The following is a 24,233-nucleotide window of genomic DNA, read 5'->3' on the forward strand; positions in this document are numbered from 1 at the left end:
TAAAAACATGGTCCATGGAAATTTGACCAAAAACGTCAGGAAAAAAGCCAGTAGCTTTAGCCGAGGAGCTAAAGCAAATATGGAAACCAAGGCACATAGAAAATCGTTAACTGAATCAGAGGAGAGTCAGGAGAAAGCAGGGTCCCCGGCAGTGGAGAGATCCGGCTTTGTCGCACATAGCTCCTTGGACAAGTCACGTGCCCTCTCTGTGCCTCCTGCTTTCTACTCTATGAAACGAGGATGCTGGCAGTTGGCTCCACCAACCCTGTGGGGTCCTCGGGAAATCCGAGAAAGCAGGCATATGTGTGCTTTGTAAACTGGAGCGCAATGCTCATAAATATAGCATGGCTAGATCCTAGCTAGGCAATTGGTCAAGCGGGGCAATGACCACAGAGTGGAGACTTCAAGGTCCCTCTGGGTCTCAGCAGTTTTCTGTTCATCGGTACTATGAGGCTAACACTTAGTGAGTGTTGGCTAGGGAGCAGTCACGTGACTCTTCCTAAATTCATAAGAGACAGGTATTCTTGTTATTCCCATTTTATAGCAGGGGAGACTGAGGGGCACAGTGGCCGAAGGCGCTGGGAGGGAATGAAGAGATCCCACAATGGATCTCGCCCTGCTCTGTGGGTTTGCGTCAACCACGATGGAGTGCTCACACCATAATGGCAGATCAGCCTCAGTGGGACGACACAGGGGGCTTGCCAGTTTTCCACGCACACTAGCTGTATCCAGTTTTAAGGTAGATTCAGTATTCTGAGATTATCTTTCCTACATGTATTCATGAAATGATGATGGAAGTGGTTAGTAGTTCCTTTTATTGAATGTCCTAGTTTGGCAGAATGAAAAAGCCAATTTATGTCATTCTGTGAATTTCTCCTCTGCGGGGTGTGTGTGTGTACAGAATTTACTGGCCCTTGACATTGGAAAGGGAGGGACCCCTCCCCACTGTGAAAGCTAGTGGGAAGGAAGCTCCACTGTTTCTGCCTGGCTCAGGGCACCCATGTGCTCTCTCCGCAGGCAGAGGGAAATGCAAGGCCTGGAAGGGCCATGAGAGAGAAGAGCGGGATGAACTGAACTTCCGCCAGGGAGACAGCATCGAGATCATCGGCTTCGTCATCCCTGGGCTTCAGTGGTTCATCGGGAGGTCGGCGTGTTCCGGAGAAGTGGGCTTTGTCCCCACCGGGAACATAGATCCTGATTCTTACTCCCCAATGTGAGTATGGCAGAGAGACCCTGGGATGTGTCCTGGGCCTGGGCCACCTTCCTCAGGAGTCCCACCTGTTCTGAGTGGGCTTGCAAATGAACTTCAGGTTCCCTGGGAACACAGGGCCAGAGGAGCACATTCTGGCCAGCAAGGCCTACACAGCAGTGATAGAAAGGACAGGCTGAGTGATTGAGGAAAAGGTCAGTTTAGGTCCTTTGGACAGATGGCCACAGGGGCTTTCCTCTGCAAAAGGAGAGGAGTGCAACCCCTGGACAAATGCTGCTGCTGGGCACCTGGGAGGTGAGGAGGGGCCTCGTACCCTGACACTCATCCTGTCTGATGAAGAGGCCCCATCAAGAGAGGGGCACACGCAGCGGCCTATAGATTCCAGCTTAGCCATCAAGAGTCCCTCCCATGCAGGTCTGTCCACCGAAAGCTTAATGTGTGATGGTGGTGCTGGCCAGGATGGTAGAGGGCATCTTCTCTGCCCGGAGTCCAGAGGGCTGCTTCTGAGACGCAGGTGGCCAGCCTGCTCCGTCACCGTGTCACAGAGGGACAGAGTGCACGGGTACTGCCCCGCTGTCTCTGGGCTGGGCTTCCTGCGTGGGGTTGGAAAACGTCAGGGAGCCTGGGCCCAGGAAGGATGAGAGGGAACGCAGATCTGGCTGCTAATACTGAGACACTCGACACCTCCACACCAGAAAAATGTGGCCCACGGATGATGTCTCAGGCTCTGAACACTGGGACTGGACACCCTTCTCTTCTGGGAAAGAGCCAGCGAGGAGAGTAGACCAAGGGCAGAGCCCTCTCGAAGCCCTGCCTTTTGTAAGGAGAGGAGACAGAAGCTCATTTTCCCTGCACAGAAATGGGGAGCCCAAGGAACTCTAAATAAGAAAGATCACCCCCTGAGCTCCTGGAGGGTCATGGGGTGCACTGGGAGTTTATAAGGAAGAAAAGTGTATCAAGAGAACCTCTGCACACAAGGCGACATTTGAGTTCAGTTCTGCATGATGTGAGCCGTTTCAGCAGAGGCACACGGGGAGAGGAGGTGACAGGTGGGGAAGCGAGGGGATGTTAAGGAACAACTCACATTTTCTGGGAGGCAGGTTACTGGGAGGGCCCTGGTCTAGTACAGGTTTAACGGGCCACGATGTACAGGACCAAGAGTGCCCGTGCTGAGGCCTGCCCTTCACTCGGCAAAAGGGGAGCCACTGAATGTGTCTGAGCAAGGACTGGACACGGCAGGAACTTCCCTCTGGGAAGCTGACCTTGGCTTTGGGAGAGGCATGCATGGGCAAGGGAGGACCTGTAGCAGGAGACTAGTGAGAAGGCCCAGGCCAGTGGCACTTGGGGAGGAGAGGGCACTGCTCAGGACAGACTGTGTTCAACCTTGGAAGTTCCATCTCATTGGTCTGGGCGGGCCTGGGCAGTGATGGGTATGAAAGCTCTCTGGGGGGCGGTATGTGGCCAGGGGGAGACCACAAGGGGAAGTGAGGACCCAGGAGTGAGAGAGCTGGACTCAGCCCCTTGGGCCTGGAGCCCCAGAATCCTGGCATTAAATCCAGTGAGTGCCATAATGAATCCTGGAGATGGGGAGAGAGAATACAGAGGACAGGGCCATGGTGGGGAAGAACCCTCTACGGGGCAGAGGAACGCAGCCAAGGAGACCGAGGAGCCCGCCGAGAGGGCAGGACCAGCCACAGGGGAGTGGGGGGCGCCTGACACTGTTGAAGGCCTTTGGGACTGGTCACCAGGAGGTCACTGGTCATGGGTGACAGCGTAGCTTAGTGATTAGGAGTTTCAGAGCCCACTTCCAGAAGGGCACCGATGGCCATGGGGCACGGCCTGTGCCCGTCCCCTCAGCTTCCCAGCTGCAGCCGTGGGTGTGTTCATTTGTCTCTCTGCGCCTCAGCGTCGTCATCTGTAAAGTGCTCGCCATATTTATACATCCCCACAGGACTGTCATGGGCTGAAATGAGCAAATACAAGCAAAGCACTTAGGATTGGCACCTGATACAGTGTGTGTGCGTGTGTGCATGTGATAAACATGTGTAAGCTCTTACTATTGCTGTTACCACTGGTAACCTCTGAGAGAGTTATAACAGGGTGTCACGGGCAGATGTCAGGTTTCATAAACTGTGTTTGGACTCCACCTCATACCTTGCCCCAAATGACAATAACACAGTACCACTAGCTTTATCCCATTTCAGCTGCTTAGTTGCAGGGGGCACACTGTCACCCTGAAGAACAGCAGCCCCTGTACTGCAGTGGCGGCCTGAGGCCTCCCTATTTCCACAGTACCGTCTCTTGTCCTGCAGCTGGTCAGCTGCGGGACCTGAGAGATTGCACACTTGGCAGGGAAGGTGAAAGTGAGCCAGGACACAGGGCAGGATGGGAGAAGGAGAGGAGAGAGCAACGGGCTCAGTGCGTCCTCACAAAGCACTTTCTAGATGACAGACACCCTGGGACACAGCAGTTGGGAAAACGCCACAGACGTCCTGGATGCAAGCGGCCACCAGGGTGTGGAAGTCCTGGGGAGTGTTCCTGTGTGCTGTGCTGGTGGTTGGCCACTGGGTGTCACGCTTAGTCTGTGTTTGGTCACGGGTTTCTGCAGGTGGTCCCACATTTGCTAGTCTCCATCCTTTTCCCACACACTCCCTCACCGTCTGGGATACTACTCCTTAAAGTGTATGTATGTATGTATGTATGTATGTATGTGTTAGTTAGCTAATTAATTAAGAACTAAATTGGCAGTACAATGAAAGTGAAAGTTTTCAGAAGCTGCTTTCTGACTCGTTTGTTCCATGTCTCTGGCACACGGGAAAGGGGTCCTGCGTGTCCACGGGAGCAGACGTGTGGGCTCCCCTTTTCTGGAGCACAGGGTCGCTGTCATGCCCTAGTGTCATGGCCACAGCAGCTGACGGGCCAGGCGGCAGGCGTTCTGTCCTTGCATTCAACCAGGGTGACTTCAAGGATCCTCGGGGCCTTTGAGAATGACAGAACCCCACACTCTTCCTTTTAAAGATAATCAGTCTGTGTGTGTGTGTGTGTGTGTGTGTGTGTGTGTGTGTGTGTGTGTTAAAGGAGTAAACGTCTTTAGATGGAACTGAAGACACCTCTCCCCCCTCTATCCTGATTCCCGCCCCAGAGGCAAATGTAATTTGAAGGTATTATGTATGTTTCCAATCATTATTCTGATACATTTTAAAAATAAGTATTTGTTCACAAACAAAAAATACTATATGGGTCTGTGTATTTAAAATTTTATATCATTTTTTTCTTCAGCTGGCCTTTTTCTCAATTGACTTCATATATTTAGAATTTATTCCCATTGTAGTAGATATAGTTCTTTTTCATAGTGTTACTTAAAGGGCATTTATATACTTAAATGCCTAGATTTAAAAATAAGCAAGATTGAAAAATTAATGCACTCAAAAGCAGAAAAAAGAATATAGATGAAAAGCTACTATTTCATAGTATGAAACATTTTTAGAAATATCTTTCTTGCATCCCCTCTTTTATTCTTTATATTGTTTACCTCTGTCTTCTTTACAATTCCTTTTCTTGCGGCATCTATTTTTACTGATGAGAAGTCTGCTGCTAGTCTCATAGCCATTGCTTTGCAGGTACGTAGCATTTTTCCAAATGTGGATAAAAGTATCTACATCATGAAGTTGTTACAAAGAGTAAATGAAATAGTAAATTCAGGAATGCTTTGTAAAATTTAAGAGTTGTACAGAAATGTGGAATTGCGCCATTCTTTTTATCTCAAGTGAGCTTAGTTGTAGGTTTCAATCAATTACACGCTCTTTGGAGGATGGACGCTCTTGTGGAGAGTTTGGGGGGTCAGGCCAGGGTGGTGGGGTTCAGCACGGGCTGTGGAAGGAGCCCCGGGCCAGATGTCAGGACGCAGCTTTAGTGCCAATCCTGCCAACAATCAGCGGTGTGACCTTGAGCAGTTTATATTAGCTGCTCCTATTTTCATCATTGCCTTTCAAACAGCCTTTATCTGAGCTCTGGGGACAGAGGGTAGGTGCCTCATAAGGCAATTGTGTATATGAAATGATATAGACTGTCTATATTAGACTGTCTAATTGATAAAAATCCCCCCAAAAGTACTAGCTATTATTAACTCGGGATTCTAAGATATTTTTTTTGTTCAAAAACCATTTTATAAGCAAACTAGATCTTAAAAATTGTTTAGATGGATACTGGATTGAACACTTTCTAAGGCCCCTCTAGTTTTCAAATTCTTTGAGTCTAAGGCAAATCTCTAGTAAGCAAGGTAGTTTGCACAGTTTATAAAACAGGGTGAATATGAAGGTCCTTACTTTTTGTAATCATTTCTTCCAGTGCCCTGGTCCTCTCCCCACCCACTGCTTATCCTTAGCATTTATTTCTCTCTTGACGAAACGACACTGTTGTTCGTGTTATGGAATCTGGTGTCAGGCAGTTGTGAAAGGCCCCCTATGACCGCAGACTCACTTTCCTCATTGTGTCACCTGTCCCCACCGTTTTCTTGCAACAACCCAACGAAGAAACTTCTGTTAATTGTCCCTTTCCAACCTTTATGTTTAGGGCAGCCAGTTCCTGTTTCTCCCATTAAAAACGGGCACCACGAGGTCTCAGAGAATATGTAGAAGTTGAGAGAAGGGGCCATGTTTTGCTCGAGAGAAGGAGTTTGAACAGGGGGTGTGTTCATCATCACCTCGTCCCGCTCAGTAGCTCAGTAGCACACAGCTCAGCTCCCTGTTGCAGCGGTGCCAGCAGTGCTCCTCCTCGATGGCGTATGAGCAAACACATCACACACGGGAGAGACGGAGTCTGATTTCAGCTCCAGGCGTAGGGGCCGGTGGCTTCTCTAGGTCCTTTCCTACCCCCTCGGGCAGAGGGAGAGGGGGTTGTGTCTGGAACCTTTAACTGACCTGCGTCCCCATCTTTTGTCTCAATGCAGGAGCAAGAACTCCGCCTTTTTCAGCGAGGAGGAAAGGTGCTCTCTGTGGGTCTTGGGGAGTGACGGGACGGCTGAGCATGCCGGCTTCCTCCGCACGCTTGCTCACACCGACATCACGTCTGTCTACCGGCTTAGTGAGTGCTCGTCCTCAAGCCCCTTGGGGAGCCCAGGCTCCTCAAGATTAAGAGAGTGTCTAACCAAGAATAGAATACCTTTTTAAAAAAAAGATTTTGTTTATTATTTATCCTTTAAAGAGAGGGGAAAGGAGAGAGAAAGAGAGGAAGAGAAGCACCGATGTGTGTGAGAAACATTGGCCGGTTGCCTCTCGCACACCCCCAGCCTGAGACCTGACCCGCAGCCCAGGCCTGTGCCCTGACTGGGACTGGAAGCGATGACCTTTCAGTTCACAGGCCAGTGCTCAACCCACTGAGCCACACCAGCCAGGGCAGGAATAGAATATCCTTAAATTCTAATCCCACTCATGAACTTGGGGCTGTGGCCACTCTTCAGTGATGACCTGGGTTGACCATATTGGATCAGCAGCACTGGTACTTGAGATTTCAGCCAGTTCTGGGTTGGGCGGGGCTCGTTGCCTAGAAACTGAGAGATGTGTTGAAGTCGACTCAACTGCCACTTGGGAGGCCAGCCCTGTCAAGCCTCCCTCTGTGACCCTGGAGGAGAAAAGCTTCCTGAGCTGTGGCTGTGGTCCCTCCTTCTAGGATGGAAGTAGTGCAGGTTCCCAGTGATGAAGGTGGGGGCACAGAATGTTAACAGCTGGAAAGACCCTAAGAGATGACCTCTCCTCCCGTTGCACAGATCGGGAAACTGAGGCCCAAGTGAGTTAGTGCCTGAGCCTGGATAAGAACAGCCCACCCCCATTTTCTAGTCAGCACAGTCCCTGCTTTCTCACGCTGACCCCGACCCAAATGGCAGTGGACGGCTGGGCACGTGAGACCTGGGTGGGCGAGGGGTCTCAGCGCCTGGCACGGTTCGTAGCAGCTTCAGGGTGACTGACTGCGTGGATGAACCATGCTCCCTTTTCTTACTTTGGGGAGGGCCCATCGCCCTGTGTCGGGAAGCACCTTCTCCCTGTGACGGCAGTTTGAGGAAGGGTCCCTGTTTCTCCTGTCTCTTCAGTGGTGGTGCTGTTGTGTCCACTTTTCATGTGGTGAGGTTTGTTGGGGCCTGTTCCATGGGTGCAGCCAGAGATTCTGCAGGAGGGACCCCTGGTCAGAACCTGGGGGGCAGAGGTGGGGGCTGGCATCCTTCTCTAGCACAAGGAGCATTTGTGGGGAGCCCCTGGGGCGGACATCCGCACCAGCCCTGGTGGATCACAGAGACGGGGATCTGAAGCTGCAGGTGCTGTCCAGTTGGGAGGAGTGGAGCCCTGAAACCCAGCACTACTGGGTCTGTGTCATGGGGCAGGGCTGGCCACAGACTTAGATCCAAGGTGTCTGTCAACTATTGACCCCGTGCTTCAGAGAGACACAGGGGCAGGTTCCAGCCAGCCCAGTGCTTCTTTTCTAAAGACCAGGCGAGCAGTTCGGCTGCCCACAGAGCTGTGCCTGTGGCTGAGCTGGCCGCCCCTGGCGCCAAGGCTCCTGGTAGAGGGAGCGGCCTCTTGGTGAGTCCCAGCTCCCCCAGGGCCTGTCCCCCAGGGCAGAAGTGCCCCTCTGCCATTCCTTCTCTGGGGAGGATGCCATTCTGTGGCTCGAGACTCTGTGCTCTTGGTGTCTGTGCCGTCTTGGCCTCCTCCCGAGGCCCCCACTGCCAGCCTGCCTCCTGCCAGTTGGATTTCATTCTCTGTCTGGAGTTCCTGCAAGCACTGCCAACTCAAAACAGCTAACACGAGGCTCAAGACTGCCCTTTCCCCTGTCTCATCCCACTGTGCTACTTCTGAGGACACAACGGAGACTCTCATACATCTTTGACTTCTTCCCTCTGTTGCTCGTGTTTGGTCACCCGGTGCACGTAGTGTGCACTAACTCGGGGCCTGTCAAGTGATGGGTGATGGGCAAAGAGGAGGGATCTGGGACGTGCGGGCTGGGAGGCCCTGCTGCATGCTGCACAGCACACAGTGCTTGGGGTTCTGTTCACGGCTTGGTCGTAAAGTGGCCGAGAGGTTTGGAGCTTCAAAGTGCATCGTGTCCCCTCCCCATACCTCTTGGCATAGAGCTCATGCCTTCAGCTTCTCTTTTCTGACTCTGGGTCTCATTTCTACCTCAGTTCCCAGCTGCAAAGCAAGTGGGTCAAATAAGATAATCTTCAGGTTCCAGCAACTCTAACCAGACAATAAAGGGGACGATTCTCCCCAGTTCCTTAAAGACAGCTGATGGTCTGAAACATAAACACAAAGTCTCCTAAGAGACCACTGGTCTGGAACACCCTGACAGGCATAGCCATGGTGGCCCAAGGTGACTTAACACGGGTCTGTCCTTCATCTCCATCCAGGTGGCTTTGAATCCATCCAGAACCTGCCAAACGATCTGAGCGGTGAGTAGAGATCCTGCTGAACCTGACCTCCGGTTCCCCAGGACAGCATCCTGTTCCCTTGCCAAGAGCCCGCCACTGCAGTGGCAGGTGCTTAGGGTCGCTCAACTCTGCCTGTCCCTTACAGCGCCCCAGCCCGAAGGCTTCAGGGAGGCCCGGCCGGGTGCAGCCTGGGAGGAGCATCGGGCCACGGGCTCCGGACGGTCCAGCGGCTCCGAGGACTCCAGCCTGGAAGAGGAGCTCCTGTCAGCCGCCTCCGACAGTTACCACCTGCCGGAACCAGACGACCTGGACGACCCGGAGCTGCTCATGGACCTGCACGCCGGTCAGGAGGAGGAGGAGGCTGAGAGCTTCGCCCCCATATTGGCCTTCCTGGATCACGAAGGTTACGCTGACCACTTTAAAAGCCTCTATGACTCCTCCTTCTCTTTCCTCACGTCTTCCTTTTACGGCTACTCTGAGGAGGACGAGCTGGTGGTCTACCTGGAGGCCTCCAGGAAGTGGGCCAAGCGGAGCCACAGGACCTGGGCCCACGCCCGGCTCTGCTTCCTCCTGGGCCGGCTGAGTGTCAGGAAGGTCAAGCTGTCTCAGGCCAGGGTGTACTTTGAGGAGGCCATCCACATTCTCGACGGGGCATTTGAGGACCTGCCCTTGGTGGCTGCTCTGTACATCAACCTGGCGGCCATCTACCTGAGGCAGAGGCTGAGGCATAAGGGCTCAGCCCTGCTGGAAAAGGCGGGTGCCTTGCTGGCCTGCCTGCCTGACCGCGAGTCCAGCGCCAAGAACGAGCTGGACGTGGTGGCCTACGTGCTGCGCCGGGGCATCGCGTCGGAGAGCTGCCCCCTGGAGGCCAGGGCCTGCTTCCTGGCCATCCGGTTGCTCCTCAGCCTCGGCCGGCACGAGGAGGTCCTGCCCTTCGCTGAACGGCTGCAGCTTCTCTCTGGACACCCTCCTGCCTCGGACACTGTGGCTGCTGTCCTGAGTTTCCTCTATGATAAGAAATATCTTCCACACCTTGCAGTGGCCTCTGTCCGGCAGCGCGGTCTCCAGAGTGCCCAAGGGATGCCCCTCCCTATTTGGCAGGTCCACCTGGCCCTCCGGAATGCCAGCAAGCTCCTTGTTGTTCCCTCCGAGAGCCGGACTGAAGTTTCCACCCTGGCCTGTCCGGCCCTCCGGCAGGCACTGGCCGCCTGCGAGGAGCAGGCTGACTGGGGCACCCAGAGGACCCTGTGTCTCATCATGTCCAAAGCGCACCTCCAGCACAGGTCTCCTGACGGGGCCATCTACTACCTGAGCCAAGCCCTGATGCTGGGGCAGCTGCTGGGTGAGCAGGAAGCCTTCGAGTCTTCCCTCTGCCTGGCATGGGCCTGTCTTCTGGCCGGCCGGGCGAAGAAGGCCTTGGACATCCTCTGCCCACTCTTACACTCCCTGAAGGAGACAGAGAGTGTTACTCAAATGGGCGTAGTTCATAACCTTCTGGGCCTTGTACTTCAAGGTGAAGGCCTGGTGAACAGGGCGGCCAAGAACTATCTCTGGGCCTTGAATGGGGCTCGGGAGATGGGCGATGTGCGCAACCAGGCAGTGGCTTTGGCCAATCTCGGCCACCTGTCCCTTAGGTCCTGGGCTCCGCAGCCAGCCAGACACTACCTCCTCCAGGCCATCCGACTCTATGGCTCACTCCAGGCCAGCGTGGAGACAGACATGGAACTAGTGCAGGTGTTTCTCTGGCTGGCCCAGGTCCTGGTGCACGGGCGCCAGCTGGCCGGCGGCCGCCTTTGTTATGAAACGGCACTGCTGTTTGGCTTGAGGCACCGGCACCTGAAGAGTGAGTATGCCCCCTGTTGCTGGGGAGCTTGGAGAAATCTGTGGGCGCACGGCTTTGCCCTCGGCCTTGCTCAGGTCGTCTCATTCGTGTCCCTGCTTTATGTTCAGGTCAGCTTCAGGTCACCAAATCCCTCTGCCATTTCTACAGCTCTGTGTCCCCAGACCCCGAGGCATGCATCACCTACCACGAGCACTGGCTGACGCTGGCGCAGCGACTCAGGGACCGGGAGATGGAGGGGCAGCTGCTGCAGTCCCTCGGGCAGCTCTATCGGAACCTGAGCACGGCCAGGTGAGTCCGGGCCTAGGGACGGCCCCGGAAGGATCTTTCCTTTCTTAAGCAGAAGCATTGTTCTTCCCCTCAGGAAGTCAGGCCCAGGTGCCCATGCCATGCGTATGTGGTGTCAAGGAGGTGAGCGTGGGCTTCGCAGTGACCACACAGTGCCAGCCCAGGGCCACCCGTCACCTACCAGCTGTGTGGCCGTGGACAAGTTACTCACTTTCTCTTTGCCTTGGTTTCCTCCTCAGTCCAAGGAGAATAATGATGGCATTTCTCCTGTAGCGTTTGTGTGAAGAATAAATGAGTTAATGCCCATGGAACGCTTGGAACAGTGCCTGATGCATAGAAAGGGCTCAGAAATGTTGCCTATGTTACCATTAGTTGTGTGTTTCCATAACAACCCATCATGTGACCATGGCTGAGGATGCATGATTCGGAAAGGTGGTGGCTATTGCCAGGATGGTGGGACCCTCAGGTCTTCCTTACCTGAAGACAATCAGTATCAGAGAAAGAACAGCTAAAGTAGATAAATTTACTGAAAGCAGGGGTGTAAAACTTCATGGTAAAGAAAGTTTGTTTGGACCCTTACCTTTAACATGAAACTGGGAATTATAAAACTAAGTTTATTTCACTTCTTAGTTAAGAATATTTAGGTTATAACTGCAACTATGCACTAAGTCTTGGGATCAAGGAAAGAAGTATTGACTTTTAGCTCATGTTGAGTACAATGAAACATCCTTTGTTTTGTGATCAACTCCTCAGTAATCTCTTTAAAAAGGTTCATTTTTTGCAGAAATATACCAAAACCTAACTGTTTTACCCCAAGGCTTCTTTTAACCATCAGTGTTTAAACTATTCTCAGAGCGTCCTGTCATCTCCTGTGATTTTTCCCTCCCCTGTGTCCTCACTGGCCTCGTCTGCTCCATCTTGTTTGCCAGTGGCATGTGGCCTGCTGCTCCTCGGGCTAATGAGCCTTTAATGCACTCTATTAAATTCTCCATGGCTTCCAAGATGTTCAACTTCGTTTTGCAACAGATTAGCATTGTAGCATTGAATTCATCATTGTGAATGACTTCTGAAATAGAGCAAAGATAATGACTAGTGAGCAGAGAGAGGCGGTTGAGGAGAAGCTAATTAAATTATAATTTTTGCTTTTCTAGGCAACATAGTAATCTGGTGACCCTAGACACCCCGACAATCGGATTAGGAACAATCAGATAATGATCTCTCTCTCTCTCTGTCCTCCTTTCCCTCACCCTCTTCCTTTCTTCCGAGAATCAGGCACCCTGCAAATCTCCCACCATCTATGCCTCACTCCCAGGAAGGGAGTTTTTGATCCTTGCTGCATGTGAGGGGACAGGGGGCCCAGCCCCAGCTCTGTCCTTGCTTCCATCTGGACGGCCCAGCAGCTAGGATAAGTCTGGAGCAGATCCAGGAGTCAGGCTCGAAGTGACCTTAGAGACAAAGCAGTCAGGGACAAACACCCCAGGGAAGGCTGTTCTGGCTGAGTGGGCTCTGAGTTGGTTAAATAAAACAAGCCCTGTGAGGGGGCTTTCAGGGAACTTCTGGGCGTGGCGGGTAGTGACAATCCACTGGGGACAGAGCACTGGGGAATTCCAAACTCACTGCGCCCTTCCAGTGGCTGCTGGCTGCTGGTTTCCCAGCTTCCGTGGCTGTGAAGCGTTTGGTTCTTAAGGCTGCCACGGAGCTGCGGAGAGGAGATGCCTGTAGTCTAGAGCGAGTGAAAAAGCAACAAAACTCACTGTTTTTAACAGGATTCAGCTATTTTCTTGAATGCACTCTCCTCAAACTGTTGCAAGCCTTTGGTTAACTTCGGAAGTTCTGAAAAAATTGATTGTGACCATTTGTGCCAGAGTTCTCATTGGTTTTATGTGGGAGTGGATTTTTGGAGGCCTTTACTCTGTTGTTCTGGAAGTTGATCCAGATTAGAATTTTTAATCCTAACATTCTGTAAATCTAAGATCCGAGATTCTTATTTGTACAATTGGGAGGAAATGAACATCCACTTCTTTACCATCATCATGAGTGACCCAGAGAGGAAGATCATGAAGTCCTGGAGGTGACAGAGGAAACCTCCATGGACGCTTGCCCACTCTCCCTTTATGGAATGCCCAGTTGATCAAGGAGAACATGTTGTAAGGTCATATTTACTTAGCATGTGTAAATCGTCCACTTCTATGAGCACTCAAGGAAAAAAGAGAACGAAACCAGTTAGCAAATGTAGAAAAACAGGTGTTCCCATGCACCCGGGTGATTACTGTAAGTTAGTGCTGAGCTTTCTCGTGGCTGAGGTGAAAGGGGAAAGCCATGCACAGTCTCACTGTGGGATAAAGGAACATAAGCAAATATATCTGTTGGAGCAACATTTTCCATGGCACTGATTTTTAGGAGGAATTTATTGAGTGGGTTTTGATGTAATGGACACATTTCTTCCACTGAACTTCCCTGAAGGCATTTTCATTCTCCCAAAGCCACAGCAGGCACAGGCAGGACAAGTCATGGGTGATGGCAGGCTTCTGCAAGCCTAGGTTTGGAGGGACAGGAAGGAACTGAGAGTCAGGGAAGACTTTGTGAAGCTGGTAGCATTTGAGGCTGTCCTTGAAGGATAAGTAGGATTTTGAGAGTGAAGAAGAATCAAAGAATGGAATTTTGGGTAGAAGGAATAGCGGTAGCAACGGAACGTGGGGAAGGTGGGGTCACATTTGAAAGACATCGCGTGCGTTTCAAAGGCAGAGTTTGATGTTCATCTGGATATGGGCACAAAGGGAGAGAGGAGTCCAGCTTGTCCCCTAGGCGGGGACATGGAGCTTGGGGATGGGGGCGGGATTCACAGCGGAGCATAGATCTGCCCAGTGAGCACCCACTGGGAAAGCGGTCGTCACAAGAGGAACGGAAGGCGTTCAGTGCGATGCACCATTTGCCGAGCGATGTGTGATCTCAGGATACCCGCCCGAGGTAGAAAGAGTTATAGCGACGGAGAGCTGAGGAAGCCTGACTGGCAACCGTGATGCCTCTGACTGAGCCAGGCTGAGGTGGTTCTGGGAGGATGTGTTTTTAAGAAGCTTCCTAGGTAATGATGAATCAGGCAGGCTGTGAATCGGCCTTTGAGGAATGTGGGTGTTATGGGACAAGTCCTGGGTTGGGACTCAGGAGAAGGGGTTCTAGCCTTGAGTCTACCCCTAATGTGCTGTGCAACCTTGTACAGTCGCTTCCCATCTCTGGACCTGTTTCCTCTATAAAATCAGGGGCTTGGACTAAGTCCACAAGTCTCAACCCAAGCTGTACAATGGACTCACTATTGGAGAGCTGAGACAGAATGCTGGTGCCCAGGCCACACTCCCTCCCTGAGTGTCCCAGTGTAGCATGGCATGCCAACACATTGAGGTGAGTTTGCCTGTGTGTGTAGGTTTAAAAGACTTCCAGGTCATTCCAGTTGCTCCTGGACTTGAGAACTACTACCTAGATGATGCCCAGTGCTCCCTCCTGTTCTAGAATTTTCAGTCTGCACAATACTACGTCACCTCTGCCTTGTTTCTTCTTTAATCCCTGTCATGGGGGAGTACTATCCTACATAAGACATTTTTTCCAGATGATTAAAGAGTACTCTGTTGAGCACCAGCCTTTTAAAACTTTAACTCTTCTTTGATCCTTCTTCTTACAACATCAAAATGTTTTTGCTGATTGAAAGTCATCGCTGTGGTCATTCATTTGCACATTTATCCAACCAGTAGGCATTTGGCATCTACTGTGTGTTAGGTGCTTATGAAAAAAATGTTCTAGTGCAGCAGGATGGATGGATGGATGGACCCTGGGTCAGAAATGATAATGACTACTAACATGTAAATATTTACCAGGTGCTTACTCTGTAGTAGGCACTGTTCTAAGCACTCCAGTTTCATTGTTACATTTAATCCTACAACAATCCTCTGAGGCAGGGACAATTATATCCTTATATTACAGATGTGGAAACTGAGGCACAGAAAAGTTCCGTGCTTTCTCAAGGTCACGCTGCTGTCAGAGGCAGAGCCAGGGTTCAGATCACGCCTGGACCTCCCCGTGTGACCTGAAACAATGTTGTCTCGTCCCAGAGCCTCCGTGTCCTCCTGTGGTAAGGGACTTGGAGGCCCCTCTGAGCCCTTACACCTTATGAGTCCGTGTCTGCCCCTCAGGTCCCTCAGGAGGTCCCTCACCTGCATCAAGGAGAGCCTGCGTATCTTCATCGACCTGGGGGAGGAAGACAAGGCTGCCGAGGCCTGGCTCGGGGCTGGGCGACTCCACTACCTCATGCAGGAAGACGAGCTGGTGGAGCTGTACTTGCAGGTAGGCCTCCTGTGGGGCTCACCTGCCGACCTGGGCCATTCGGGGAGGCAGCCGTACCCTGCAAAGTGGCCATCAGGAGCTAGAGAGAGGTGCTGTTCTCTCTCTGGAGGGCAGGTCAATGCTGGGCTGCTCCCTGGACACAAGATGGAAAGCAAGGAAGTCTGGCGGGCTGCAGACAGGTGGCGAAGGGCCAGTGTCCGAGTCCACACACACAGGTACGCTCCCCAAGAACGTGCTGGGAGACTCCTCACCTGTCACGTCAAGTACGTCCATCTTTCCAAAGCTTGACACATGCTTCAACTTCAGGATTTGGCTGCAATTTGAGGCAAGATTGATGTGTGTGGAGTGTTAACAGTGTTGTTCTCAAACTGTATAACCTTGCACATGTTACTGGAGCTCTCTAGACCTCTAGTAAGGTTCAGGTATATCACTTGTGCAGTAAATGCATATGCATAGTAAGCAGTTACTAAGTGCTGGGGACTTAGTAAATGCTCAACAAATGCTATTTCATTATCATCACTATTAACTGCAGATACTGATATTATGATGGTATATAAGATTTGCTCCATCAAAAATGTGCTTATTATCTTTCCTTCTTTCCCATTGCATATTATTTTCCTTTTCCCTCCCCCTTACTCCATTACTTAAACTTGCACAAACTCACTTGCACAGGGCCTGCACGGTAACACTAATTGAATGCTTATTATGCACAGGAGACTTTGGTGAACACATCACATGTATGATGTAGTTTAATCCTCATGACAAACACAGCAGGAGTTTCTACTGAAATTCCCATTTTACAGATGAGGCCCATTGAGGCTGAGTACCTTGCCTAAGGTGATACAGCAGTAAGCGGTGAAAGCAACCCACTGGTAGCGTGACTTAAAGCTTTCTCTCTCACACTATTCTGCCAGGGCATTTTGGCACTGGCAGGAGCTTCAAAGAGCAGATAATTCCGTCTGGCCTCTCATTGTCCAGGGTACAGAGGCTATCTGGGTTGCTCAAGGCTTGGCGGCCGAGCCTCCTGACTCTGGACTGCCTCTCCCCACCCCTCTCTGCGTAGCTGCACACGCGGTGACAACAACTGTGGCAATTCATTCACTGGCCAAAAATGGTCTCCAGCCCACCCCACCCCAGACTACCGTCCGACCTGAAGTTCTGCAGGTCATTCCCACAGAAGCGAACCCTTCTCTGTCCGAGGCTGTGGGAGGCCCCGCAGCTGTGCTGCTGATGCTGTCGTGTGCGCTTCGCTCTTCGACTCCCTCACCACGTTTGGTTTCGATGCCATAGGACATAGCTCTCGGGGGAGAAGGCAGTCACGGGGGCCGGGAGAAGGGTGTCGGGCTGGAAGACGCCAGCATTTGTTTGCCGCTGACCGCCCATGTGACTGTGGTGTGGTTCCGTAATTTCTCTGGGCCTCGGTCCCTCCATCCGGAAAGGGCCGGCGTCTGTGAGATCAGTGCTGTCCAAAGTTCAGCCATTTACACGTTGAGGTCACGGCTTTGCCGTATCCGCGTGCCGTGTATATCACTATTTACTTATTTTTCTTTGACTTAGCTTCAAGTCACCATAGTTTTTTACACTAAGTAATATTATCTGAAATCACAGGTTGATGTATTACTAATCTTTTTTCTTAAAACACATTAAAATAATTACTTAGCTATTAAAACATAAAATGTTTGTACTGCTGACAATTATTCTGGGACCATCCAATGTACTCTGTCATACAACGGTGGGGACGTGCCGGGCTACGGACTCTCAGAGGCTTCCGACCAGCCCTGTGAGTGTGGGGACAGTTCAGGATTCTGGGGACTTCAGCAGAGGGCTGAACTAGGTGGCCGGGGTCTCACTTCTGACAGTCCTACGAGCCTTTGACGTCCTTCTGTCGCTTTGACGGTTGTCTCTGTCCCACCCAGGCGGCCATCCAGAAAGCCCTGAGGTTGGAGGAGCCCACCCTGGCCCTCAAGCTCTACGAGGAAGCCGGCGACGTGTTCTTCAACGGGACCCGCCACAGGCAGCGCGCGGTGGAGTATTACCGGGTGAGTCCCAGGCCACGCGGCGTGCCCCTCCAGGCCCTGCAGGACACAGGTGTGGGTGGGGCCACGTGGACTTCAGCCTGGACCCTGCTTCCCCTCTTTTGCTGCTAATTCCTTTTCTTCCGTTGGTCAGTGTAAGAAATGACCACGTCTGGAGAGAATTTTTATGACTTTATGGTGCCAAAGTGATGACAATTCCTGAGAAGCAAATCTCAACAGACTGAGAAAATGCTCTGGAGAATGGCAGTGTTGCAGCTTATTTTATACATTAGAATCAGAGGAGGAGCTGCAAGGAGGGGTTACCTGAAATCTACTGGTGGTAGATTAAGGAGATGGGAGAAAGCAAAGCAGGGAAGTCTCTGGGGTCGGAGAAAAGGTGAAACAGAGAGACACGTTTCTTTTACATTGGGGGCACAGGACGGTTAACAGTGAGCATCTGCAGCACGTGGGGACGGTGTGGGGGGAACGAGACAGCAGTGAGGGGTCCTGTGGCCTCCTGGTTTGCGGGTGCACCCCGAGGGGTCTGCAAAAGGAAATCACTCTAACATTTCGAAGGCATGTCCTCTTAGACGCAAAAAGGCACCAGACAGGCTCACATAAGGTGAAGACTGACCTTTGCCAAGGAAGCCACAGGCCTAGGACGTGCCTACCTGCCATGACCCACTTTTACTGAGGAATTTTCGTGTTCAGACCATCCTATGTGGTCACTTTCAGTCTCTGAGTTTGTAGGACCCCGCCACGCAGGCCTCCCCTGAGCTCACAGGTTTAGCGAGGGGATCCTTTCGAGAATCAAGCCAGCAAGCCTTCTCTCTCTTCAGTCTGTCAACCTCCCGGAGAAGGGGCTGATATGCTCTGTCATTCTCAGGCTTGACAACTTACTCCTCCCGGGAGAACAAACTGTAGTAATCACATCTCTCGGGTGCACGGTTTGCAGCGCGCTTCCCTGTTTAGCAGAACGCCCCCCCTCCAGTCATTGGTGGCACGGCAGGAGATGACTGGTCGTGGGTGAACACTCCTGTTCACTGTGTTTTTATTACGTGGAACACCAGCTCGTCAGGCCCCCGAGTTCACCGGTATTATTACAAAGGGTGAGGCAAGATAATACAAGGGGGGCGATTTAAGAAATACTACTAAATAAATGTCTAGAAATTAAACAGATATGTCAAATATCATAATTTTTATTGCAGACTGAGGTTGGAAACATGATCTTCTCTGATTCTAAAATCTCACTTATTCAGACATTCATTCATTTGCTTGTTCAATTGGTTATTCAGTCATCAAACATTTATCAGTCACCTACTATGTGCCAGGTGCTGGACAGGAGACACATCCCTGACTGTGGAGGTGCTCGTTGTCATACGCATTTTTACAGGCTCAGAGAGGTGCAGGGACCTGCCTAACATTCTGTTTATTGGGCACTCTTGTGCAGCGACGCATGCGTGCGCTTCAGAGATGAGCACTGTGGGTGCCGAGGGAGCACGTGGCTGGGAGGTGAAAAACTTTTCCTGCTCTCAGTTTTCTAAAACTCAGGAGGCCTGATGTCCTCCAGTTCTCCCACCTCTAAGATCTGGGCAGAGAAACCAAGAAGAAGGACCAAGAGGGAGAGCTGAGGAAACCCATGCGTGGACACACGACGGGTTTCCGTGGGCGTCAGTCCCTGCCGTCCCCCAAACTGCCAGTCGAATGTGAGCCTCGTAAAGCAGCGATTTCCAGCGGTTTCCATCTCCTGGTGCACATAAACTAATGCCTAAAGTTTTGCAGCACATAAAAGATATTATATATTTTTTGCTGATTGACAAAAAATAGGTATAATTTTGATTCATTCAGAGCCAGACAGCTATTGTTGTGTTGGCTGTTGTCATTTTTTCAATTTGACAGTCTGAGGAAAAGAGGCTGGTGCCCCTGACGAAGTAGTCAGGTGTTGCAGGCTTTAACAATTCCTGCGGTGCACCGGGTGAAAATAGAAAATCGCTGTCCTAAAGTACGGTATGTCCTGGAAGTTCTTGGGAGTCTAAGATTCCTTGTGCCTCCCTTCTCAGGCTGGGGCTGTTCCTTTAGCAAGGAGGATGAAGGCGCTGAGAACCGAGCTCCGGATCTTCAACAAGCTGGCAGAGCTGCAGATCAGCCTGGAAGGCTACGACAAGGCTTTGGAATTTGCCACCCTGGCAGCCAGACTCAGCACAGTCACAGGTAGGTGGTCTGCTCTCGAATGGAAGGGACCAACACTCCCCAAGGAGACAGAACAGAGCAGTCCCAGCACAGGTTCTGGACACCGACTGCATGGGTTTGAATTCTAGGTCCGACCGCAGGGAGACCTTAATTAAGCAAGCTGCTTAAGTCTTGAGTGTATCTTTGGCAAGTGAGGGTTAAAACTAGTACCCATCACATGCAGTTGTTATGAAGACCACTGAGAATCCATGTAAACCTACAGAACAGTGCTGGGCACATAATACGTCCTTGATAACTCCTACCTGTGCCACTCTAATTACTATATTGCTGTTGGTATTATTCCATGAGGACAGGGCAAGTGGTAGTCCATTCTATGCACAGACAATGCCCTGTTACAAAAAGACCGTGCCCTAAATTTTTAATTGGTTGATCGTTAGTTAGTCGGAAAAATGCATATTTTCCCCATAGAACTGAAAGGTCAATGAAGGTCAGATTATTAACTAACAGCAGTAGCCAAAATAGTTTGCATGTACCACAAAAGCTAGTGGAAAACAATGCAAGTCATTAAAACAGAAAGAAGGCAGAATAGAAAACAATGAAAAAGAACCCCTCAGTTTGAAAGTTGATGCTTGAAGGAAAGCAGGTTTGATTAGAGGAGCCGTGATTAGATGTGGAGCAAATGGAGCCTCCTGCGACGGCTCTGGAAGGGACTCTGGGCATCCTCAGCCGCCTGAGACGTGGATGCTGCTGGACTTTATTGTGTCTAATTGCACTTCCGAGCTCTCCTCCTATCTTTTCCTTGACTGCAAAAACCCTCTGAGTGACTGCCTGCTGATCTCAGAGGAGGCCTTGCCCCGCCCTTCTCCACCCAGCCTCGGGATGGCTCTGCTCTCCCCACCCCACGGCTGCCTCTGGGAGCAGGCTTTGTCCTTCCCTGGACAGGGCTGAACGAGGAGCGGAGGCTGTTTCCACCCTTTTCATGAACTTTTCTGTGACCGAATTTGACCGTATCAGAGACTTTTCTCTCCTTTGGATTTTCTATTTTAATTTGGGCTTTTGGCCCTTTGAAGCTCGAAAGTGAGGTTTTTAGATTGTGTCAAGCAGCCACCTTGCAAATATTAAAAACCAAAACAAAACACTGGAAGCCTTTGTGCTCTTTAAAAGTCCACTTTGTGTTAGAGCAGCTGTGACCAGCCACCAAAACCCCAAACCACAGGACCGGGACTGCAGAGAATGACGGGTCTGTGGTTTGGGTCCTGGAAGCTCATCTGAGCCCCGGGGCTGGTGACGGAGCAGCGCTGGCTGCCGCTGGGGTGGCCCCAGGGCTTTCTGTCGAGGGAGCCTTTTTGTGCAGGAGACATTTGTTATGTGGGGTTATTTCATTGTCAAGAATTCTTAGTTATTCCGTCAAGCTGGCCTTGTCACCATGTCCCATCACAGGAATTTGGAGATAATCATTTCCCCGAATCTTGAGTTAAAGTGACGCCTGTAAAGAGGAGACATTTTTCCTCTGGACTCGTCCCAGGAAACCTTGACCAGCGTGCTGTCAGGGAGCTGTGTGTTTTCTTCGGCACCACTTACCCCGGGTGCACTTTTCCTTTTGTTTGTGGGATTATTTCCGACAGCAGCCCTCAGCTGCGCAAGGACCTCTTCCGCTTTGTTCCTCTGTCCCGAGCACAACCCCTGACACCCAACAGGCCTTCAAAGAATTGCACGGAATGAATGAGGGAACTAATGAGGGAAGGGCGTGGCTGCCAGGCATTACTCTCCGTCTTCCAATCCCCAGGAGATCAGAAGCAGGAGCTGGTGGCCTTTCATCGCCTGGCCACGGTGTACTACTCCCTGCACATGTATGAGATGGCCGAGGACTGCTACCTGAGGACGCTGTCCCTCTGCCCAGCCTGGCTGCAGAGCCCCAAGGAGGCCCTGTACTATGCGAAGGTGTATTACCGCCTGGGCCGGCTCACCTTCCACCAGCTGAAGGTAAGAGCCAGGCTTCTGAGGTCACATGAGAGCTGCCATTCAACTATACTCTTCCCTGACCCCGAGCCTTCAGGAGACAGCTGAGATGGCCCAGATGGGGGGTGACAGGGCAGGGAGTGACTCCACTGGGGACCCAATGGCTCTGTCCACTCAGCCTCTTCAGAGACCTCAAAGATGTCTCTCATCTCTGTGGACAGAGCCCAGCTCCCCTTTCTCCTGGCTCTGCCCTGATTGCTGCGACCACGTTATCTGTCAGGAGCTGTGTGCACGGTGTCCTGCTTGAGAGCATCTCAATGACCTGTGAAAACATACACTAGGAGACCCAGATCAAAAGAACTATAAGCCCCCAAATTAAAATCAAAATTAGTGCTGCAGGTAAATGCTTAAATGTTATAGACAAACGAGTCAATTATAAAGTTACATAAAACTATATTTTAGGGGAAATCTGAGTGCCAGTATGTTTGAGAGGATGAGGCGTGGGGTCTGCGAATGCCCACACGCCGAGGTTCTCAGAAGGTCTCAGTGCTGACTGTCCTGTTTTCTCGGCTGGGGCTGAACCCAGAACTCATTTCCCAGCCACTTCCGGGCAGAACTGTGCTGGTGACCTGAATCCCCTGTACAATCCTGGCCCTCAACCCTTGTCCCCAGACGTCGGCTCCTCTGGGCCAGAGTGTCCTGTCTGCCTCAGCATGAGCCTTGATCTCTCAGAGCGGGGGCTTCGGAGCTGCTCGCCTGTGTCTGGCCCTCAGGGGATCCTCGGGCAACTCTGCTGTGTGTTTCTTATTCGCCAGATGTTGCTTCTGGCCTGAATGAATTATTGAGTTACGAGGGTTAATGGGAACCAGACATCCCTCTCCGAGTCTCACCCAAAGCAGCCTTGGTTCCCCTCCCTGCCGTGAGGGGAGGGCCGACTGGGTGTGAAGGACCCACCTGCCATCCTGCTGCTCAGGCAGGTGGTTCAGGAATGAAGTGTGTGGCCGGGCTGTGTGAACCAAAGTCTCCAGGCATTGCCAGGGGAAGGACTCACTCAAACTAGCTTATGAGAAAGAAAGAAAGAAAGAAAGAAAGAAAGAAAGAAAGAAAGAAAGAAAGAAAGAAAGAAAGAAAGAAAGAAAGAAAGAAAGAAAGAAAGAAAGAAAGAAAGAAAAATAAGGCAATCTGTTGGCTTAAACAAGGGGGAAGTTCAGGAGTAAATTCAGTTTCCAGTAGCTCTGGATGCTGGTACTCAAACGCCATCATGCATTTCCCCACCTCGCTCTGCATCTCTGGGCTCTGTTGTCTCTACTTCTCTGTGTTTCCTGGTCTCCTTCCTCTCCCACTATTGGCAGGCTCCAGCCCATGTCTAAGAAGGTAAGGGGCCATTTTCTTTGCTAGGTCACACTGCAAGGCCCCGGGGTGGGACTGGGATAGGTCAGCTGAATCATTTATGCATCCCTGAAGCACTGTGCCCAGGAGTATGCTGCTTTGTGGTTTGCTGGCCCGGGCTAAAGTGCCACCCCTGTGCCTGGGCAGGAGGCACTAGGGTTAGCAAAGTCCCAGGCTGCAGTGGAGTAGGGAAGGGGCTCCCCTCCAGACCCCCAGCCGGGAGACGGGATGGGAGCGTGTGTCGGGCACACAATAACTAGGGCTCCCAGCACTGCCTCCCAGCCTGTCCTGGGAACGTTGCTAATGCTGTTTCTTCTTTGCCCCTATGCCATGGGGATAGGATGCCCACGATGCCACTGAGTACTTCTGGCTGGCCCTGGCGGCAGCCATCCTGCTGGGTGACGAGGAGCTGCAGGACGCCATCAGGAGCAGGCTGGACAGCATCTACCAGAGCCCCCTGTGGCTCAGCAGCCCCGGCGGGCGTTCCTCGGAGAGGGCCCGGTGGCTGAGCGGCGGGGGCCTGGCCCTCTGAGGAGCGCTGTCCCCTCTCTGACCAGCTGCCATAGCCAGAAGTTGCCTCCTGCCTTAGGCTCCTGGACACTAATTGGAGGGTCTGAGTCCTCACCTGGCCCAGCCCCCTCATTTTACAGTGGGAAGACCACAGTCCCAAGGGAGAGGGGCTCTCTGGGCTGGCCACACAAGCAGCAGATGATGGGGCTGGGGTTAGGAACTTTACCCGCAGACGGTGGCCCTTCCACACAGGTGGCCTCGGAAATGCACTTTCTTGACACACAGTTCTCCCAGAGAAAATGAAAAACTGTGCCCCTGGGACAACTAGCTCCTTCCCCGGGGAAATCAGGAACTGCCCCGGGGAGAAGGCAAGCTGAAAGGACTTGGCTTCTTCACTGACTTTGCTCAGGGAAAGACCCTGCCCCTGCTGGTGGAGAGACAGGGGAACTGGTGGGGCGAATTCACCATGCTCTTAGCCCAGAAGACGCAGCCTCCAGATGGCCCTGGGAGGCACAGGGCGTGAGCTCTACCATGGATGCTCTGTGTCCATCCTGCCCATGGGACCCCCCCAAACACTTCCCAAGGGCCAGGGCATAAAAACTGAGCACTCAGAAAGCTATGCTGTAAAGTACATGTAAATTGTGTATATTATTAAATATCGCCCATTTATACTTACACAGACATTTGTCTCCTTTGTAATATGGGGAGATGGAATGGGAGACCTGAAGGGCGGGTGTTGTAATGGTTTCAGGGTAGCTCGTTTTCAAACCATTTCTGTTGGTTATCCGTCACTGCATTGCACACGTGGTGGCTGGAAATGTATTATCTCACAGCCTCTGGAGGAAGGCGGGAACTCAGGGTGACTTAGCTGGGTCCTCTGGCTCAGGGAGGCTCACAAGCTAAGATCAAGGTGTCAGGTGTGGCTGCAGCCTCCTCAGACTCAGCTGGGGAAGACTCCACTTCCAAACTCACTCACTGCACGTCGGCAGGAGTCGGTACCTGGCTTGCCGTTGGCCCGAGGCTGCTTCATCAGAGTGAGCGTGTGAGAAGATCGAGAGGAGGAGAGTCAGGGGCTTCTCG

General features: G+C 51.8%; 1 protein-coding gene across 1 annotated transcript in view; it reads left to right on the forward strand.

The window, feature by feature from the left end:
* The window catches only part of SH3TC2 (SH3 domain and tetratricopeptide repeats 2), a 44,984-nt gene extending 21,173 nt beyond the window's left edge, over positions 1-23,811 (forward strand). Inside the window, exons 8-17 of the mRNA XM_045830237.1 lie at positions 1,018-1,213; positions 6,159-6,292; positions 8,610-8,651; positions 8,776-10,473; positions 10,581-10,761; positions 14,940-15,090; positions 17,007-17,129; positions 19,166-19,316; positions 21,082-21,278; positions 22,984-23,811. Coding sequence (XP_045686193.1) covers positions 1,018-1,213; positions 6,159-6,292; positions 8,610-8,651; positions 8,776-10,473; positions 10,581-10,761; positions 14,940-15,090; positions 17,007-17,129; positions 19,166-19,316; positions 21,082-21,278; positions 22,984-23,175 — 3,065 coding nt within the window. The 3' untranslated portion in view covers positions 23,176-23,811. The remainder of the gene's footprint in view (positions 1-1,017; positions 1,214-6,158; positions 6,293-8,609; positions 8,652-8,775; positions 10,474-10,580; positions 10,762-14,939; positions 15,091-17,006; positions 17,130-19,165; positions 19,317-21,081; positions 21,279-22,983) is intronic.
* Positions 23,812-24,233: the final 422 nt, after the last annotated feature.

The sequence above is a fragment of the Phyllostomus hastatus genome, unplaced genomic scaffold (assembly GCF_019186645.2).
Source record: "Phyllostomus hastatus isolate PE091 unplaced genomic scaffold, TTU_PhHast_1.1 phas_contig_150, whole genome shotgun sequence".
Classification (NCBI taxonomy): Eukaryota; Metazoa; Chordata; class Mammalia; order Chiroptera; family Phyllostomidae; genus Phyllostomus; species Phyllostomus hastatus.